General features: G+C 45.9%; 1 protein-coding gene across 40 annotated transcripts in view; it reads left to right on the top strand.

Annotated features, from left to right (window-relative positions):
* ARVCF (ARVCF delta catenin family member) overlaps nucleotides 1-21,927 on the top strand; it is a 608,790-nt gene that overhangs the window by 529,354 nt on the left and 57,509 nt on the right. For 39 of the 40 annotated variants that reach the window (XR_014519914.1, XR_014519915.1, XR_014519916.1 and 36 more), the window contains one exon: nucleotides 2,302-2,373. Coding sequence is in view for 36 of the 40 variants with exons in the window: in XM_083479021.1 (XP_083335147.1) it covers nucleotides 2,302-2,373 (72 nt within the window). In the remaining 4 variants the exon portion in view is untranslated. Of the gene's footprint in view, nucleotides 1-2,301; nucleotides 3,609-4,026; nucleotides 6,571-21,927 lie in introns of those variants that run through there. The other variant, XR_014519917.1, reaches the window with a different exon arrangement.

Genomic DNA, 21,927 nt, shown 5'->3' with positions numbered 1-21,927 from the left:
CTGCCCCACATCATCACTTATTGCCTACACCTGCATTCCAGCTATGTCACTCTGCCCTCCAGCTGCTGGGATCAGGCCCCAGCTGAAGACCAAGACTGCATGGGACATTAAGCCCATCCAAGAGCTGCTGTACATTTACTGGCAGTAGAGCACAAGGAAGGGATATCTGTGGTCTTCCGGGTGTTGCTTGACTTGCAGTTCCCATCAGCCTGAATGGCCAAGGCCAGGGGTGGTGGCAACATCTGGCTTCCCACAGATTCGCCAACCCCTGCAGTTAACTATGTAAAATTCCACCCAAGTGGACAGAGTAGCTTTTGCTGGAAGCCAAATGCAGCAGAACAGAAACAGCACTGCATGCAATCAACATGGGTTGGAATGGAAATCAATGCTTCCTCATCATGCACACCCTTAACAGGGAGCAAAGGTGTTGAAGCAGAGAAAAAGGGCATAGGGATCTGCAGGGCAGTAAGACCAGGCAGTGTTTTGTGGAGAAAACAGAGTGTGTGCTTCAGGGGGAGTGTGATGTTCTCCACTTTTGCATTCTAAGTTCTCCCTTTCCTTCTCTCTTTCCCCCTCTTGCCTTCTGCCATAAATTCTTGTCATTTCCGAAGTGACAAGTTAAGAGTCCTCTTCTCAGAGAAGCATATGGGCTTAGCTCTCATCAGGAAAAAAATAAAATAGTGGCGTTCTGTCCCAACAGCTGACATCTTGCCTCTTGGCTGTTCTGTTTGTCTCCCAAAGCAGGGTCCTGCTGTCTTGTTTTGAGTGGTCTAAAAGAAACAAAAACAAATAAGAATGAAGGATCTTCTTCAGATTGCTATCATTGACCCTAGCCAAGATTTTGTCAAAAAGCGAATAAGAGAGACCGGTTGGGTGGGGAAGCGACTTTGGTTTTGACATTGAGCCTGTTCTGTCGACAGACACAAACAAACTCTGTTAGCCAAGTTGTCTGGTTAAAAAAGTGACGGTTGGATTGAACGGGTTTTGAAACCCAACAGCTAAAGTGTATGAAATATTGAAAAACTGTGATCAGACCTCCTGTTTCCATGGCAGAAAAAAAAGGAAGGATATCAATGCAATAAACTATTAATAATCATGAAAATATATCAGGGACATCATGCAAGCAGGAAGATGAACCCCATTCTCCCCATGAATGACCCCCACATTAGATGTTTAATATTGGGCCATGAGATATTTTGGTCAAAGACCAGAATTCTCCCCAAAGCATGTCCTTCCCATGTATTAGAGGCAACGACAACTGAGCCACTTTGAAACTGGCTTACCTATGTTTGTAGTGTAAACATGTCCTTGAATCTGATCAGACCTGCACATTGACATTTGTCCGTTTCAGATTTAAAACTTTGCTCTTGCGAATAAAGAGTATACCAACACACATTTAAAAACACTTGACCTGTACTCTGGGAATGTTTTGAGGAAACTGGTTGCATTTTTCTGTGTATATCGTGTTATTTAAGCGAAATAAGAGGTAATGTTTAGTTTTTTCTTCCTGGTAGCAAAAATATTTGGGGGAAGTCCCCCTTAGAAGGTGTGGGTTCCCCCCACTAACTCTTTGAGGCCCAGATAATGGCCACTCATTCTCTGAATAGTTGTTTTGTTTTGTTTTTCTCTGTGGCCTTTTGTTTTTAGATGTTTTTATTGTTTTGTTGGTGGTGTGTTTGCCACCTGGGTTCCTTTTTGGAAGGAAGAGCAGAGGTTTTTTTTAAAAAAAGAGAGAGAGAAAAAAGGATGAATAAATAACTTTTAAAATAAATAAAGAAGTGAAACAAATTCAGGATTAGGCCCGGTGGTTGACATTGCAGCAAGTCTCACTAACCAGTACATAAAAATATGTCAAAATAAAAAAATTCCTTCCAGTAGCACCTTAAAGACCAACTAAGTTAGTTCTTGGTATGAGCTTTTGTGTGCATGCACACTTCTTCAGATACCTGAAGAAGTATCTGAAGAAGTGTGCATGCACACGAAAGCTCATACCAAGAACTAACTTAGTTGGTCTTTAAGGTGCTACTGGAAGGAATTTTTTTATTTTGACTATGGCAGACCAACACGGCTACCTATCTGTAATAAAAATATGTGTTTATTACCTTGGAATGTAAAGCCATGACAAATGCTTCCTTGCATGCCTGGAACTCTCCTGCAAATGGTGCGCGCATGTGATGATGTTGTGTAATGTTGGGCTTTGTGCCCCATTTGTCCTCTTCTCTGGACGCAACAGTGACTGATTCAGGTTTATTCGTGTGCTGCTGATTCCTTTCATTGCTCATTCTTCTGTGTCGTGCACAGGGAAGAAGAACGGAGATGTGGACAGAAACTTTGATACACTGGATTTACCTAAGCGGTCTGAGTCAGCAAAAGGTAATGTGCTCGCGGGCGTGCTTTTTCAAAGATCAGGAAGGGGCGAGGGAAGAAGCATTCTCTTGAGGGGTCTTGCAGAGGGATTGAAAAACGCCACATTTATCCGTATCTTTCATGCTTCTTTAATTTCACTATTAAATGCGCGTTCAAGGGCCGGTTCTGTTCCCGTCTATTATTTTGCTTTCCGATTGAATTGGTTTGGAGAAGACATAACAAGAGCTGAAGTCTTCTTTTGCAAACAGTGTGCATTTTCTGCTCTGCTTCCTATAGCAGATTTAAAGGATTCTAACAATATTGCCTAACGTGTGTGTGTGTGCTGTTACAAATTTCATGCATATCTAATAATTAAATTTAATATTGAGGAGATGCCGTCTTTGCTTTACATCACCCAAGGGCAGCTCCAGGGCTGGGTGCTGTTTGTGTACCACTGTTACCTTGGCACCGCTTTTCTTCTGTCACCCATCGTGGTCAATGTCTGGTTTGAGCTGTATACTCTTCCTTCTGTTTGGGTTTGATGGGTTGAAAAGATAACAAAACTTCAGGTTTGTTATCGTGGCAAACAAAGCCATTCTGAGTACAGGCTTTACACGTGGCCAAAATGGAATCACAAGCGCATGCGAAAACATACCGTACTTTTCCGTGTATAAGACTAGGTTTTTTATTCAAAAACCATGTTGAAAAATGGGGGTCATCTTATACATGGATAGTGCGTTGTGGGGACGTGGGATTGGTTGTTGCTGCGAGTCGGAGATTGTTATTGGTGGCAAGGGATGGTGTTGATTGGCTGTTGCTGTGGCAATTGGTGGGCGATTTGCTGCTTTTGTCAGCGAGGGAACAGAGGATAGGTGTTTTTTGCGACATATGCGAGCATTATTTTTGGTGTGGTGGGTGAGCGATTTTCGGCCATCCCCCGCTAAAAAAAAGCTCAACAGCTATGGGCAATCCTCCCCCCTAAAAGCTCAACAACTTGGGGGAATTCCCCCCCCCCATTTTCTAAATTTTTGAGTCCCCCAAAATAACACGAGGGCATGTTATACACAGAAAAATACAGTACTGTTTTTTTCTTCCTAAAGAGGTGATTTGAGATGGGTTGCAAAAGCTGCAAAATGTTGAGGCTTCCCCCCTGCCCCAAGAGTGGGGCAAACCTCTCGGGGGGGGGGGGGTACAGATGCCGGCCAGTGGAGACAGCTGTTTTCTTCCTTGGCAAGAAGGTATCTTGGGACTCAGCTACAGTGGTGCCCCGCAAGACGAAATTAATTCGTTCCGCAATTTTTGTCGTCTAACGAATTTTTCGTCTTGCGAAGCACGAAATCCCATAGGAATGCATTGAAAATCAATTAATGCGTTCCTATGGTCAAAAAAAGTCCAAACAAAGCCAAATTTGGTACAACAACAGTTTATTAACTGCTCTTTAAAGTCACACATACTGTAAAGAGCAGTTTGAAAATTTAAGGGAAAATAAATTAACTTTATAAACAAAACATGTCTTTGTTTTTAGTCAAAGAAAAAAAGTCGCGAGACGTTTTCGTCTTGCGAAGCAAGCCCATAGGGGAAATTCGTCTTGCGAGGCAAATCGCGAACGGAAAAACCTTTCGTCTAGCGAGTTTTTTGTCTTGCGAGGCATTTGTCTTGCGGGGCACCACTGTACATTAGTAAAAAAAAGCAACAGTGTTTTGAATGTGTTACAAACATGCAACACCAAGATGGCTCTGGAATGCAAATAAATAAATAAATTTAATGCCATTTTTCTATAGCGATTATTTCTTTTGTTATAACGATTTAATTTCTGACTTATTTATAGCGTGTGTGTTTCCCCCCTGTGTGTAGATCCAACCTTGGTAAGGCAGAGAAACAGAATGCCAGCCTTTGTGTCGGTCAGGGTTTGATGAACAGACAGCTGCATTTCTTGATGCCTGTTTTAAAAGTTGTGGCGACTATTCCCCTTGGAGCTTCTAGGGGAGAAGGCAGGAAGGCCAACAGTAGGGGGAGCCAGAGCGAATGATGAGCAGAGCCAACGAATTCTGGCTCAGTGCCTGTTCTTCTCCTTGATGAGTTCTAAGAGGGTGACCCGGAGACTAAGGAGGGGGAAGCTGACAGCTAGGGTCACCCCCTGGATTAGCTGTAAGTGGGAAAGCAAGCAGGTAGGGGCCAGCTGAGGTTGGTAGAGTAGCTGCCTGTTCACTACTATGGTACAGTCTCCACTGCAGGGAGCCCAAAGCATTCATCCAATTCCATCCAATTCCATCAGATTTTATTGTTGTTAGCTGCTCTGAGCCCAGTTTCAGCTGGGGAGGGCAGGATATAAATAAAATTTTATTATTATTTATTATTATTGCCTGGCGAGTTCCCGCCTCCCCCCAAGAAATAAAGACACAGGACACAAGAATTTGAGTTAATGGGTCAAATTAGGCCACAACTTTATTGATTACAGGATTTGAGCGGTATTGGCCTTAGGCATTGGTCCTAAAAACTAACCGGCTTCAGCCTGCATGGTTGAAGGCCGGTGAGGGTTAACCACCAGTGGGAGGAGTCCTGCTGAGGCACATCAACTAGGACCTCCCCCCGGGGTCACCGCGTGGGGGCGTGCCGTGGGCTTAGGACAAGGCCACGCCCCCTGGAATCCTTTACTGGACTACCCTTTTGTTCGGGGGAAGGTGATGGCGCTCCTTCCCCCTTCATCTGCATAACAATAGAACAGTACCCCCACCAATGCCTAACCACCAATTCCGTGGAGTTGTGATGGTTTGCTACGAGGTAGGCGAAAACCAATTGGCTGGTGCCAGTCTGCCAATTGGAAAAATTCCTACCAGGGTCCTTGACTGTGACCAACCGAAGCCCATAGCAACGTCAAAGAACCTAGCCTGAAGGGTGGGAGGGGAGGGAAAACCAGGTCAGCTGCGGCGCGGGAAAGAGGGAGACCCTCGGCCGCGCCAGACCTAAGTAGGCGAGGCCACGCCCCCCAAGTCAGCCGATTGGCTGGCTCGGGGTATGACACGTCCGAGGATTCCCTGTTATCACGTGGGCTGGAGCCAGCCCCCACGATTGTGGGGAGGGGCGTGAAGCCCGCAACCCCACCTCCTCCCTATCTCGGAAGTGGCTTTATCCCCCCATAGAGAAAATATACAAAGGTTAATATTAAATATCCAATATCTTTTAATCAAAGATAGAAGAAACTAATCTAAATAAAAATGCAAACACAAAGAAGGCCAGGGAACAGGGGAAAATAAAAAGGAGAGCTTCTGATCCTTCTTCTGTCAGCTGTATAGAGAAAATAGATCAAAGCCTCCACTTCAAGATAACCCCCAACATTTCACTTTCTACAAACCAATATATTCTTCAATCCTCAAACCCAGATATCATAAGTTCATTTTCTTCTTCATGCAAAAAGCCTATAAGGGGTTTCCAATCTTTAGCAGATATCAACAATGGTTTTTCTCTGATTAAACACGTCAACTTTGCCATCTCTGCTAAGTCAAAAAATTGTAACTACCATTCCTCCAAGGTAGGAAATGACGACTCTTTCCATCTTTGTGCATATAAAAGTCTCGCCACTGTGATTAGGTACTGAAATAATGTTCCACAGTCAGTTTCTAATTGTATATCCAACTGTATTTCCTAGCAGGAAAATTTCTGCTTTCAGTTGAATGGTCACATTTAAAATCTTCTGCATCAATGTTTGTATTTGTATCTGACATTTCTTAGCTTTTTCCACCAAGCATGATAAAATGTCCCTTTATATTTTTCACACATCCAGCAAACATTTGGAACACCTTCATACATTCTGAATAATTTCCAATAAGGTGTCTATGATCATAATTGGAAGCCCTTCTGATTAGAAGTTGGTTAGAGATTGGTGCTGATAACACAAAGGTCGCAGGTTCGATTCCCTTACAGGGCCCCCTATAAAATATTTGAGGAATACATGAAAAAAGTCAGTGCTGGAGCTTAAAAATGAATATGCAAAAGTTTAAAAGGCGCAAAGAGATAGGATAATATTATACTAAGGATGGAATAACAAAGTAAGTAACGCAACAATAACAAAAATAATAGTAGGCAAAGAAGATCGCACATGAGTGGAGGGGAGTACTGGGCTGTGGGGGAGGGAAGTGAAGGGATTAATTGAAATTGTTAAAGCTTGGTATAGGATTTAAAAAATTTAAATTTCCGTAAAGATTCTATAAGGAAAGCAGAAAGAAATATCAGGTAAAGGTATCAGAGAGGAGATCAGTGTAAATGAAAACACGAGACTTATGATTTTGCTATATATGTTTTTATTTTGGAGTTGTCCTTTGTAAGTACTGTAATGTATATTATGTGAATAAAATAATAAAGATGGGGAAAAATATTTGAGGGGGTTGCCCCCCCCCCCCCAGTTGTTGGGTATTGAAATTCAAATGATGTGTGAGCATTGTGTCATGTGATTGATCATGCAGGGCGGAGCTTACCAGCCAGCCCGCCCCCCAATATTTTATTCAAGTTGGCACCCCTGATGCCAGGTGTCTGAGGGAGATGCTGTGGGCAATTTCAGTAATGACTCCCCGTTTGCGGAATGTTCTCCCCAGTGTTAGGCACCAGGTTAAGACACTTTTGCTTACCTTTGGGCTGCTAAATTGCATTGTACCGAAATATGACTTCTGGCCTATTTTATGGTGTTGATCTAAGATCCATTGTTTTTATGGTTATTGATGGGTGAGTGTGTTGGGGGTATTTTGTTCCATTGTTTTATATACAGTGGTACCTCGGGTTAAGTACTTAATTCGAACTGGAGGTCTGTTCTTAACCTGAAACTGTTCTTAACCTGAAGCACCACTTTAGCTATTGGGGCCTCCTGCTGCCACAGCGCCGCTAGAGCACGATTTCTGTTCTCATCCTGAAGCAAAGTTCTTAACCTGAAGCACTATTTCTGGGTTAGCGGAGTCTGTAACCTGAAGCGTATGTAACCCGAGGTACCACTGTACTGTCTTAAACTGGAGAGTAAGAGGAGGTAGCTAACATTCAAATGAGGCTCCAATTAGTTGCTTTGCATACTTTCGGTTGCAGATAAGACTGATGGGAAGGACGTACATACAGTAGACCCTCGGCTTACGTTACCCTCGGGTAAAGTAAACTTCAGGTTGCAAAAGTGGCAAACTCAGAAGTATTCGGCGCATGCAGAAGTGACACCTCCAGTTGCAGAAACTTCAGGATACGGCCAGAACTCTGGAATGGACCCTGTCTGCAACCGGAGGTACCACTGTATTACGCTTGGTTCCCCCTTTTTTGGGGGGGGGTGGAAATCCATCTGTTAAAATCCATCCATTCTTATGAGTAAGACACATGTTTTTTGTTTACCAATTAGCCTGATGGACAGTTCTGGAGAATAGCAATCAAGGCCTAATAAAGGAATTGCCCTAATGTGGATTTTGGATTTTAGCTAGCTCTCAAGTTCCTTTTCTTCTTCAGAGCAGGTATCTGGCCAAAGCAGCCGGCCTACATAGTTACTTAACGTTATAACGAGAGTGCAGCAATTTGGAATTATTAGGTGAGATAAGCAGAAGCAGAACGGCCATTTTCAAAGTCTTTGCCTCAAAGGTCAGATCTGTAGCACGGAGCTTTAATTGGTTCTGATGAGATCAGCTGCCAAGACCAAAAAGGTCTTAATAATCACATGAATTTGATTTGAGTGACATAAGGTAGGGTTTTTCCTTTTTAAAAAATGAATTCTAGATTGATCTCTTTCAAATGAAAGCACATTTTAGGTTCTGCATTTTTATTTAGCGAATGGCACTGCAGGCGCCGTCAGAACGGCTCATGCAAAGCTTGAAATGATTCTGCCCTTGATTCTGTCCACCATTTAAGATTGCTTGGCTTTCCACATTTATAAGAGGTACAGCGGATTAGAACACAGGGCAGGGCCTTCTTTGTAGCTGCCCCTTCTGATCTTGTATGTTTCAGCTTCTGTTTGTTGATCTTTATTCATTGGCTGCTTAATTGAATCATGGCGAAGGACCATGTCCCAGGACCTTGATGCTCTACTGAAGTGTTGTTGTTGTTTTTAAGAAATCTACACAAACACCTGCATTTAAATATGGGTTTGCAATTTCTTTTTGAGCAAAATGGGCATTTCTAAATGTCCACCATCCGTGCAAGTACACATGTCTAAACATGCATAGGGATGCGGGTGGCGCTGTGGGTTAAACCACAGAGCCTAGGACTTGCCGATCAGAAGGTTTGCGGTTCGAATCCCCGCGACGGGGTGAGCTCCCGTTGCTCGGTCCCTGCTCCTGCCAACCTAGCAGTTCGAAAGCACGTCAAAGTGCAAGTAGATAAATAGGTACCGCTCTGGCGGGAAGGTAAACAGCGTTTCCATGCGCTGCTCTGGTTCGCCAGAAGCGGCTTAGTCATGCTGGCCACATGACCCGGAAGCTGTACTCCCTCGGCCAATAAAACGAAATGAGCACCGCAACCCCAGAGTCGGTCACAACTGGACCCAATGGCCAGGGGACCCTTTACCTTTACTTTGCAATTTCTTTTTGAGCAAAATGTGCATTTCTACATGTCCACCCTCCATCCAAGTACACATGTCTAAACATGCATTTTCATATGGATTTTGCTTTGCTTTTGAGCTAAGACCTCCCTTCTCAATTTGGAGAAGGGTGAAACCTGGAGCTAAGTGCCCTCCTGTGGCGCAATGGGTCAGTGCGTCTGGCTATTAACCAAAAGGTTGGAGTTTCAAGCCCACCAAGGATGGCTGTGGGTGGGATTCCTGCATTCCGGGGGGTTGGACTAAATGACCCTCAGGATCCCCTCCAACTCTGCAATTCTTTGATTATATGGTAAGAATAACTTTGTCCGGATCTGTGCATTAGCCCAGGAGGTGCAGATCAGGTGTGTTATTTTTTGAAACTAGCGAAGAATAAATTCCTCAAGCATTCCTAGTCCCTAGCTGTTAAAATGGTCCCCTCGATCAGTCCCAGGAAGTCTGTTTTGAATGCCAAGATTTCAAACCCTAGAATGTGAGAAAGAATACAACACAGGAGAGTGCATCTGAGCATGCGCAGAATCCCTGGCTCTCTCTCGCCACTAAACTGCATCCCATCTGAGGAATGTAGAAGCGCACATTTGCGACTTGTGCACCGATTAAAGAATGGCCCATATCTTTGCCGGGACTGACAGCTGCTAATTACACAGCAGCCAGGCTGAGCAATGCAAAATCGTCCCAGGCAATTTGAACCTGGCCTGTGGGAACCTCAATTAAGATACAGTTTGATTAAGCTTAACTGCTCTACATTGAGCTGCCCTTGAAAAGCATTTGTGGGCTACAATCAATTCAGAATGCAGTGACCAGGTTGTTACGCAGAATGCGCTCCCCTCTAGTGCTGAAAGAACTGCACCAGCTTTCAGTTTGCAAAAAATACAACTCAGCTGCTGCCATTTACTCCTCCTCCTCCTCCTCCTCCTTATTATTATTATTATTATTATTATTATTATTATTATTATTATTATTACAACCTACATCTCAAACTTCTGAGAGCTAAAAAGCTACCCTTTCTGCTGATCTTCATGCCCAAGACAGTCTGTAGGGAAGGAGGCAGCCTTTAAGATAGTGGTACCTCAGGTTACATATGCTTCAGGTTACATACACTTCAGGTTACACACTCCGCTAACCCAGAAATACTGCTTCAGGTTAAGAACTTTGCTTCAGGATAAGAACAGAAATCGGGCTCCGGCGGTGCGGCAGCAGCAGGAGGCCCATTAGCTAAAGTGGTGCTTCAGGTTAAGAACAGTTTCAGGTTAAGAACGGACCTCCGGAACGAATTAAGTACTTAACCCGAGGTACCACTGTATCTGAGATGTAAGAGAATGCCTTTTCATCTTGAATTCGGCCCAGAAATGAACTGGCAACTAAAGATCTCAACCTATGCATTTCTAAACCTATTTAATCCTAAAATATGCATTTGTTAAGCCCTTAAAATATGATTCCTGATCTGAGGATTGTATTGCAAGCGGAGAACTATGTTGCAAAATTTGAAAAAGCATGAAACTGGAATGTTTCCCCTCAAGATGAGCTTGCCCTCAACCTACCTACCTGTCTTCTTCTTTAGTTACAACTAATCCAGGGGGTTTCTCCTGTCCATCACCTTTCTCCTCCTTTATCTCAGTGTTCCCATTGTAGAACTCAGTAGGGAGAAGAATGACGACAAAACTAGAATTAGTTGGCTCTGCCTATCATTGGCCCTGGCGCCACCTAGTGTTAGCCTCCTGCCTTACGCAGCCCCACTCCCAATGAACAACAACCATCTCCACTGCAAGGACGCTATTGTCTTTCCCTTCCCTCTCTGAATGGCTCCTCCAGAGACGTCATGTCTTGGCAGGTATGCAAGTAGTAGGGCCTGTGAAAACCCACCTCCGTTTGAACCGCCTTCCCTTATTAAAGCTGCACTCTTTGAGCTGAGAAGCTTCGATCCGGTCGTGATCCTCTTGTAAAGTCCTCAAATAAAAGAGGTAGTTAAAGTTGAGCCGATCTAATGTTCATGACGACCTTGGGGAACTGGAATCGGCGCACGTCCTTTTCTCGCTCCGGAAAGTCAAACTGTTCTCCACGGGACTTTAATCACAAGGGTCTTTTGTCTAATAGGCAGTGATATGTGCCGTTTAAACAATTCTGGGTTTAAAGCACCATTCGTTCCAAGCACTGAGTTTGAAACAAACCGAACGATGAACTTTTGTCTCTCTTTCGAGAGACACCAAGGGAAGGAAGATCTGGATTGCTGCCTGGCAATCTCAAAGCATGTAGTGCTCCAGGATATTTTAAATGGTACTATATTCACGAGAGAGCTGTTGTGATGCAGAATGAGCCTGAGCTGCTGAGCCTCCCGCTATTATATATTTACTCTCATGGGGAGAAAAGCAGCTGGGGGTGGTTTTTGAGTAGGAAAGCAGCCTGAGAGGAAGGAACGAGGCAGGCCATTCTCTCCCCATTCCCACCACTCAGGAGTGTAGTCTTGTGACGACAAAAAACCTCCATTTAAAGCAGACATAGGCAAACTCGGCCCTCCAGATGTTTTAGGACTACAACTCCCATCATCGCTGACCACTGGTCCTGTTAGCTAGGGATGATGGGAGTTGTAGTCCCAAAACATCTGGAGGGCCAAGTTTGCTTATGCCTGATTTAAAGCAATGACATCCCACTTTAAGCAGCCAGGGCTTCACCCCCAAGGAATCCTGGGTAGTTGGTTAAGGATGCTGAGAGCTGTTCGGAGAGACCCTTGTTCCCCTCTCAGAGCTACAATTCTCAGAATAAATTGACAATTAATCTCTTTTCCAAGTGGGAATTGGAGTTCTGTGAGGGGGGGGGATTAGGGGCTTTCCCAACAACTCTCATTTCCCAGGATTCCTTGGGTGGGAGTCATGACTGTTCTAGGATGATGCCCTAAATCAGCGGTTCTCAACCTGTGGGTCCCCAGATGTGGTTGGACTACAACTCCCATCAGCCCTGAGCTCTGGCCTTGCTAGCTAGGGGTGATGGGAGTTGTAGTTCAACCATATCTGGGGACCCACAGGTTGAGAAAGGCTGCTCTAAATGCATTGTGCAGATGGGGCCCCGTGTTTCATCAGCAACGATTTCGTCACACGTTTAGGATGCTTCCCCTCAGAACCTGACCCAGTTTAACAGCCAGCCATTTTCTCGCCGGCAGCTTCTGCTTCGGCGACGTCTGACCTGCGCTCGCAACCCGCCAGTTCCAGCCGCTGGTTCCCCTGGCAAGATCTGTCACGTCTCTTTGAGGAGAACGCAGGGCTGCTCCCTCAGACGTTTCCTGCCATGACAGGAACATTCTAGACCCTGTCAGAGGGGATTGTTTTATTTTTATGTGGGTCAGCTCCTGAAGACAAGGTGTCGCTTAAACGACGGCAAGCGCATGCCTAAGCAGCCTCCGTATTGGAAGCAGTTTGCACTTAACTTATAAAGAAAGAAATATGTCAGCACTGACATCAGCCAGAAAGACTCACTCTCCGTGCTGGAAGTCTTGGTCACATTGACATCACACATTTTAAATTTTTTTATTTTAAATCGTTCTTTGTTGTTATTTAGTCATGTACGACTCTTCGTGACCCCATGGACCAGAGCACGCCAGGCACTCCTGTCTTCCACTGCCTCCTGCAGTTTGGTCAAACTCATGCTGGTAGCTTCAAGAACACTGTCCAACCATCTTGTCCTCTGTTGTCCCCTTCTCCTTGTGCCCTCCATCTTTCCCAACATCAGGGTATTTTCCAGGGAGTCTTCTCTTCTCATGAGGTGGCCAAAGTATTGGAGCTTGAATAACTCAGAGAAGCTATGAGCTATGCCGTGCAGGGCCACCCAAGATGGACAGGTCATAGTGGAGAGTTTTGACCAAATGTGATCCACCTGGAGCAGGAACCGGGAAGCCACTCCAGTATCCCTGCCAAGAAAACTCCATGGACAAATCACTCTTAGGCCATTCTTAACATGCAGAGCTTGCCCTCAAGGATCTTGGGAAGCGTAGTTTGTTAAGGACACCAAGAATTAGACCCCTGACACCTCTAATCACCTGTAACAAACTACAGTTCCCAGGAGTCTTTGTGGTTAAAGGAGTACTTTAAACGTGTGGTGCGGATGTGACCTTTTGCTTTCTCATTACCCATACGGAAGAATGGAAGAACTGAGGGGAAGCAGAAATAAGATCCAAACAGGATCAAGCACCCAATGGCGTCATATGCAGCTGTGTGAATCGTTTTATGAAACGTCACCAACTTCCCTCATGAATGCATACGCCTCAGATTTTCAGCCAGCTGCTTCAAGTACTTCTTGATTTTACCCCAATCTTTTCTCTGTCTTTTCCTTCTGTTCTTTGCAATTAAGATTGAATTTTTGCTACAGTAGGCAGGTGGCCCAAACTAGTGGCTGTGTCATTTTTGTTTCTTTATGTGCATTTATATCCCTCATTCAAGGACCTCAGGGTGGGATATATAGTTGTCCTCCTCCCTGTTTTACCCTCACAACAACCCTATGAGGTAGGTTAGGCTGAGAGAGAGTGACTGACCCAAGGTTCACCCAGGGAGCTTCATGGCTGAGTGGGGATTTGAACCCTGATCTCCCAGGTCCTAGTCTGACACTCTAACCACTACACCACATTGGCTCCCACTAGTAGTTGACTTCACTGCAGATGGTGACAGCAGTCATGAAATTAAAAGACACCTGCTTCTTGGGAGAAAAGCAATGACAAACCTAGACAGCATCTTAAAAAGCAGAGACATCACCTTGCCAACAAAGGTCCGTATAGTAAAAGCTCTGGTTTTCCCAGTAGTGATGTATGGAAGCGAGAGCTGGACCACAAAGAAGGCTGATCGCCAAAGAATTGATGCTTTTGAATCATGGTGCTGGAGGAGACTCTTGAGATTCCCATGGACTGCAAGAAGATCAAACCTCTCCATTCTGAAGGAAATCAGCCCTGAGTGCTCACTGGAAGGACAGTTCGTGAAGCTGAGGCTCCAATACTTTGGCCACCTCATGAGAAGAGAAGACTCCCTGGAAAAGACCCTAATGTTGGGAAAGATGGAGGGCACAAGGAGAAGGGGACAACAGAGGAAGAGATGGTTGGACAGTGTTGTCGACACTACCAACATGAGTTTGACAAAACTGCGGGAGGCAGTGGAAGACAGGAGTGCCTGGCATGCTCTGGTCCATGGGGTCACGAAGAGTCGGACATGACTAAACAACAACAGTAGTTGACTAAGCAGCTCCACCTCCCTGAAACCCAGTGCTTCCCCACTTAGAAGCTGTGTAGCACAAATGGCACACAGGTCAGCATGGAGCCACCAGTAGGAAGGCCCTGTCTTGCATGCAGGAGATCCCAGGCTTAATCTCTAGGTGGGGCTGGGAACGTCCCTTGCCTGAAATCCTGAAGAGCCATTGCCAAACATTGTACTGGGCTAGATGGACCAAAGGTCTAACTTGGTATAAGGCAACTTCTTATTAGGGGAAGGGCCATAGTTCACTGCTAGGACCGTGGGGCCCTGTCTGAAATGTCAGGGAGATGCTGTCAGTCAGTGTCGACAATATTGAGGTAGATATTTCTAGATATTTCATCAGTTGTGACTCAGTATGTTAGAAAGTCTTGCAGGGAGGGTCAGAAAGGAGTTCCCTGCCACCTTGAACCCTAGCAAAAAAACCTAGGGGGCCTGATCTCCCCCTCACAAAGACCATGAAAAGCATTAATTTCATTTCTAAGTAAATTATCAAGGAGGGGAAAAAGCAGAACACTGTGGAACAAGAAGCCAACACTTCTATTCCAGCTGAAGCTGAGAAGCAGCCAGCTGGTACCCAGAGTCTACATTTGTGATGGATGAGGAGCGGTGAGAATTTAATGTACTGAGCGGAGGGCGGGTGGGGGGAGTTTGCCACATGAAAAGATCCGCGAGGGAAAAAATCTCCTATCCAAGGTAATAAAGTTCTGCCGACACGAGACACTGCAAGACAGATGAGCAATCCTTAGCTCCTTTGTAAATTATGACCGCCACAGGGGATTGCGATGAGCAATGTACTTAGCAAAAACCATTGAAATATGAGAATTCTCACCATTGCATACCAAATGCTTAGTGGGTGTTAATGCAATAACATGTGCTTTTGCTTTGTTGTCTTGGGAGAACATCTTGCAATGGCCATTGCAGAGGAGGAGAGGCTTGACCGGCGCTGTTAGCCTATTAAGGGGCACATAGAGGTGTATTGGGGTGTGAAGAACAGGTGCTGTTTCTGAAACATGGTCCCAGCTTTGAGCCGATCAGAGTGAAAGGAGATAGATCCGTCACTGGGGATCAGCTCCTAGGGTCACTCTGGAGAAGGGGTGTTGCCAGGGTCTGGTTGGATGAGCAAGATCGGTGGGAGCTGCCCACCCAATAGCCCCCCAGGGAGGACACAGAAGAAGATCACTTAGATCCGGGATCCTGCTGGTGGGACACTGAAGAGCAGCCTGCAGAAGCAATGAGCTAGATGCAGAGGGTTTGAGCAATCAATAAGGGGGGTCGGGAGAAGGAGGACTAGAGTAATAATAATAATAATAATAATAATAATAATAATAATAATAATAATAAATTTTATTTATATCCCGCCCTCCCCAGCCGAAGCCGGGCTCAGGGCGGCTAACAACACTAAAATAGTGCAACATTATAAAAACATCATAAGAATTAATTAAAATCAAAATTGATGGCAACCATAAACTAAAGTATTGTAAAGATTGCCAAAGGAGGGAGTCAGGCTGCGCCCAGACCAAAGGCCTGGTGGAACAGCTCTGTCTTGCAGGCCCTGCGGAAAGATGTCAAGTCCTGCAGGGCCCTTATCTCTTGTGACAGAGCGTTTCACCAGGTTGGAGCCGCAGCCGAAAAAGCCCTGGCTCTAGTTGAGGCCAGCCTAACCTCTCTGTGGCCTGGGACCTTCAAGATGTTTTTATTTGAAGACCCTAAGTTCGTCTGTGGGGCATACCAGGAGAGGCGGTCCCGTAGATACGAGGGTCCTAGGCTGTATAGGGCTTTGAAGGTTAAAACATCTGATGGTTACCAGATGTCTCTATTTCCCGGGGACAGTCCCCGGATTTACAAATCTGTCCCCAGACAAAATCCGTCCCCGGATTTCATTTAATGTCCCCGGATTTATATTTTAAGTGTTCTAGATTTATTAGCAGGGAATGAATGTTGCGTGATTGGTTCAGCGACACAAGACACATCGTATGGGGACTTCCGGCGAGGTAAAATGGTGGGTGCCATGGCAGCGGGCAGCTCCTGAAGCCAGCCAGAGCCAAATGCGCTACCAGGTTGGCTCCAGGCTGCTGCGACTGCTGCTGCTGAGGGGGAACCGGGGGGTGCCCAGCTCGTCAGCTGGGGGAACCGCTGACCCCCCCGACACAAATTGAGCTGGGAGTGAGAGCGCCCGGCCAACTGGCCAACTGCCCAGCAGTTCTCCAGGGCCAGTAAAAACCCCGGAGCCAACGTAGGGAGAAGGAGGGAAGGAGAAGGAGAAGGAAGAGAAAGAGGAAGGAGAAAAAAGAGGGGAGCCCTGACCTTGCCACGCTGCTGCTGCCGCTACTGCTGAGGAAGAGGTAGGAGACCACTGGGAGGGCAAGTACACATGGCTGAGCCCAGGCCTGATCCGAGCCTCCTCCATGGCACATAGCGCTCCAAGAGATCAGAGGAAGGCCACGTGACAGAGGAGACCCAGAAGAGAAGATATTACTTATTTAAAAAAATTTAAATGATTTTTAAAAAATAACTTTGTTTCTCTCTTTAAAAAAAAAAGTGTTCCCGGATTCTTTGAAAAAAATCTGGTAACCTTAGGCTAGAGGCTGGTTAGAGGCTGAGAGTCAGAGTGTGAGCACAGACTCAGAGATGTGTCTGAGGTTGCCTCTGCTACCCCACCAGTCCTGTTGGCTCTCCTCCCCCTCTGTAACCCCAAACGAGGAAAGTCCTGTTGAGCAACGGGCCAGACAGGCCCAGAGCTGGGGGTCACCCCCTTGACACAGCCTTCGTCTGCTTGGGAGGGATCCAAAGTGAGAGGCTAGAGGGGGAAGGGTGATCAGTTTCAGCAACTTCTCAACTGGATTAAGACAAACCAGAGGACTCTACTGTGCTGCTATTTTCTGTTAATAAAGAGCTACAGTGGTACCTCAGGATACGATCAGGGATCCGTTCCGGAGCCCCATTCACACCCAGAAGCAAACGCAACTTGCGACTGTGCGTATGCGTGTGTGGCGATTTGCCGCTTCCACGCATGCGTGTGACATCTTTTTTACTGTCTGCGCATGCGCGAGGGGCAAAACCCAGAAGTAACGCGTTCCATTACTTACGGGTCGCTGCGGAGTGCAACCCGAAAGCACTCAACCTGAAGCACATTTAACCCGAGGTATGGCTGTAATGGGGACGCGGGTGGTGCTGTGGGTTAAACCACAGAGCCTAGGACTTACCGATCAGAAGGTCGGTGGTTCGAATCCCCACGACGGGGTGAGCTCCCATTGCTGTGTCCCTGCTCCTGCCAACCTAGCAGTTCGAAAACACGTCAAAGTGCAAGTAGATAAATAGGTATCGCTCCGGCGGGAAGGTAAACGGTGTTTCCGTGCGCTGCTCTGGTTCGCCAGAAGCAGCTTAGTCATGCTGGCCACATGACCTGGAAGCTGTACGCCGGCTCCCTCGGCCAGTAAAGCGAGATGAGCGCCGCAACCCCAGAGTAGGTCACGACTGGACCTAATGGTCAGGGGTCCTTTTACCTTTACCTTTAAGATTATGGTATAGTCTTAGAAAGGGGTGTGGCTGTGGAGGGAGTGGCGATGACTATAATGATAGGATCCTGCACTTCTGAATCTGTCACTACTACACTACTGGGAGCGTATACCTAGGATTGGAAGACCTACCTGATGAACAGCGATATAATCCTCCAGGGTTGTCCTGATGTTAAAAAAACAAAAAAACCTCAGAGTTCTGACAGGTCAAAGCACCAGTTGTACCACTGCATCAATCCTGTCTTCAGCCAAGTGTTCCTGGGAAATGTAGCTTGTTAAATGTGCTGAGATCGTCCATTTCTCTACCACGGCTACAGTTTTCAGACTGGTTTTAACAAGCAACCCCTCTTCCTAGGGAATGCTGTGAATTGCAGCCCTGAGAGTGGAATAGGAGTCTCGGTACCCTTAACAAACTACACTTCTCAGAATTCTTTGGGGGAGAGAATAGTGTTCTAAATGTATGGTGTCATCCACACCCAAAGCGGCTTTTCCAGAAAGAGAAAGTGGTAATAATAATAATAATAATAATAATAATAATAATAATAATAATAATAATTCATTATTTCTACCCCACCCATCTGGCCGGGCCTCCCCAGCCACTTTGGGCGGCTCACAACAGAATATTTAAAACATGATAAAACATCAAGCATTAAAAACTTCCCCAAACAGGGCTGCTTTCAGATGTCTTCTAAAAGTCAAATAGTGGTTCATTTCCTTGACATCTGGTGGGAGAACGTTCCACAGGGCGGGCACCACTACTGAGAAGGCCCTCTGCCTGGTTCCCTTTAACCTCACTTCTTGCAGTGAGGGAACCTCCAGAAGGCCCTCGGAGCTGGACCTCGGTGTCCGGGCTGAACGAGGTGGAGGTGGAGACGCAGTTGGGACTCAACTGCACACACGTCTGTGTGTTTCATATAGCTGGACCATTAACCAGAACGGTCTGCAGATGACTTTTCAGTAGGATGTGCATTCTCCGAAGCTCTTTTCCTCCACGGGAGGAGAGCCTCGTTGCTCCACAGATGTTAAATAAAAGAAAATCATTAGCCCAGCTCTTAGAAGCAAAGCTGCTCCCCTGTCACTTTCATTCACAGAATACATGCTGATTAGTTTGACCTTTGGAGCACATGTGACCCCAGGATGACCCCCGTTTTTTCCCCGTTAGCAGAGGAGGCTGTAATGCTAGCTGCGTATTTGAGCACCCGTCAAAGAAAATATGGAGCTTCATTTGAAATAACTATTGCATGGCGTGAAAACAGCAGCTTTCAACCCTGGGAAGGAAAAGCAGTTTGAGGACACAGGAACATGGGAACCTGATTTATAACAGGTAGACCATTGGTTCATCTTGCCCGGTATTGTCCACATGGGCAGGCAGCAGCTCTCCAGGGTTTCAGGCAGGAGATTTCCCCCACCCTTGCCTAGAGATGCTGGAAATTGAATCTGGGCTGCCGTATTTTGAAGAGCAAAAAAGAGGACACATTTGCCGACTTCTATTTTTAACCTTGCCAACAAAGGTCCGTCTAGTAAAAGCTATGGTTTTCCCAGTAGTGATGTATGGAAGTGAAAGCTGGACCATAAAGAAGGCTGATCGCCGAAGAATTGATGCTTTTGAATTATGGTGCTGGAGGAGACTCTTGAGAGTCCCATGGACTGCAAGAAGATCAAACCTATCCATTCTGAAGGAAATCAGCCCTGAGTGCTCACTGGAAGGACAGATCCTGAAGCCGATGCTCCAATACTTTGAGAAGAGAAGACTCCCTGGAAAAGACCCTGATGTTGGGAAAGATGGAGGGCACAAGGAGTCAGAGGACGAGATGGTTGGATAGTGTTCTCGAAGCTACCAACATGAGTTTGACTAAACTGCGGGAGGCAGTGGAAGACAGGAGTGCCTGGCGTGCTCTGGTCCATGGGGTCACGAAGAGTCGGACACGACTAAACAACTAAACAACAACAATTTTTAACTACGGATCGCTATGACGGCTCTCATTTTCCATACCCATGAAAAAGAGCGTGTGTCCTGGAAAAAGAGGACATATGGCAACCCTAAGATTCTGAGGCCTTCTCAAGCCAAGCAGATGCTCTAACCATGGAAGCTGCCCCTTAATGAGTCAGGCGATTGGTTATTCCAGTTCAGTATTGCCAACACTGACTTGATTCATAGAATTGCGGAGTTGGAGCAGGCCCTCCAGACGTTTTGAGACTCCAATTCCCATCATCCCTGACCACTGGTCCTGCTAGCTAGGGATCATGGGAGTTGTAGGCCAAAAACATCTGGAGGGCCGAGTTTGAGGAAGTCTGATCTACTCCAACCCCCTGCAATGCAAGAATTTCCCCCCAATGTGGGGCTTGAGGGATCTGGGATAGCTTTTGCCGTGAGATTTGAAAGTTTCCTATGCTGGCCCTCTTAGCTCTTGCAAAATAAAATTGATGGGTTTTTAAACACCTATCTATCTGCCTGTCTAATTAATGAGTTGGCAGCCTGAAAATAGATGTTCCTCCTGCCTCTGCCAGTGGCTTTCCTGAGGCTATGAAATATTTTAGTTTCCTAGGCAGAGCTGAAATCTGTTGTGCCTGAGGGATGACACCCGAGAATGCAATTAGGCAAGGACTGTAGCTAAGTGCTTGAGCATCTGCTTTGCATGCAAAAGGTCCCAAGTTCAAACCGTGGCATCTCTAGGTAGGGCTGGGAGGCACCTCTGCCTGAAACCTTGCAGCGCCGCTGCCAGTCAGTGTAAAATATACTGAACTAGAAAGAACATTGGTCTGACTTGATGTAAAGCCGCTTTTTATACTCCTGTGATCTTTGTTGCTAAACAATGGCATTTTTGCAAAGTATGGATCCTGGGTAGCAAATTGCCCTCCCCTTTCCTTCCAAAACTTCTGTTAAATGTTATGTGTCTGCATTCCAAATACATGCAAAAGTAAATGCATTAACCGTTTCCTACTCTTCTGTAACCTCCAATTCCAGAGCCTGATCAGGGGCACAGCCATAGAGCGTCTGTTGTGTGGTGGCAGTGGTGTTGCTGCTGTTAACTTTATTGTATAATTATGTAATTAAACTGTTGATATAGTACGCCTCTCTGGCGCAGTGTCCAGTTTCGGCTCAGGGCAGAAACTGAAACAGCAATATCATCCAAACACAACAGTTGCAAAATGAAATTGGAAATAAGCATTGAATTGAGGTGTTTGGGTTTTTTTAAGCAGTCAAATTGAAAACAGCAGTGAGATTTTAAAACAAGATAAATCCTACCAAAAACATGGATGAGCAATACCACCCTCAAGCTGCTGCCTTGATTTGGAAGGATCATGGAAAGTTGCCTTATATCAAGGCAGATTATTTCTCCATCTAACTTGGCATCATCTACTCTGATTGGCCACCTGCTACTTAACCTCAAGGGTGGGGAATGTACTAACATTCCAAAAGGGAGCAAGAAGGCTGCATGGGCTAGATGTGGCCCACAGGACGCCAGTTGCCTACCCCTGTTTTAACTGGAGATGCTGGTGGGAACCTTCTGCATGAAAGCAAATGCTCGGCTACTGAGCTATGACTTTCCACCACCTCCACCATGAAAGAAGGAGCCACCGGACATAACAGCATAAGAAGAAAGTGTTAGGATTATGATGTTCCGTTCCACCTAAACAGATGTGTGGAGCTGTTGTATGTGACATGTCTGTTTACATTCCAGCACAGCTTGCTGGGAACTTCCGTTTGTGTATTGCTTTTGCTTTCTTCCTGCTGCTGCTTGGACACGAAAGAGAGCAGACATGTTTTCTTTGTCTATGAACTATGCTGAATAAAATGCTTGTAAATACGCTTTACATATGCCTCTGTCCACCACTTCCGTTGTGAAGAGGTATTCAGTCTGCTGATTAGAGCGTGCTCACGTTTCTGAAGGCTTCTGAAGCTATGAGTCGCTTATTAATGCTGTTCCAAGGGAGACCAGAGTTCGCCTGGCTGCCGGCCGGTGGGCTGGAGCCAGCTGGGGGCCTGCGAATTGCCCCCATTCCCTGGACGCTTCCCAACAGAAAGCTGCTGCTGGATGAGGCCCATTGAATACAGCATCACACTTCAAAATGACCTTGACAGATTAGAGAACTGGGCAAAAACAAACAAGATGAACTTTAACAGGGAGAAATGTAAAGTATTGCACTTGGGCAAAAAAAATGAGAGGCACAAATACAAGATGGGTGACACCTGGCTTGAGAGCAGTACATGTGAAAAGGATCTAGGAGTCTTGGTTGACCACAAACTTGACATGAGCCAACAGTGTGACGCGGCAGCTAAAAAAGCCAA

This window comes from Podarcis liolepis, assembly GCF_965112155.1.
Source record: "Podarcis liolepis genome assembly, chromosome: 15".
NCBI classification, from domain to species: Eukaryota; Metazoa; Chordata; class Lepidosauria; order Squamata; family Lacertidae; genus Podarcis; species Podarcis liolepis.
Note: the sequence above shows the minus strand (reverse complement) of the source record. Positions and strands in the feature narration are given on the sequence as shown.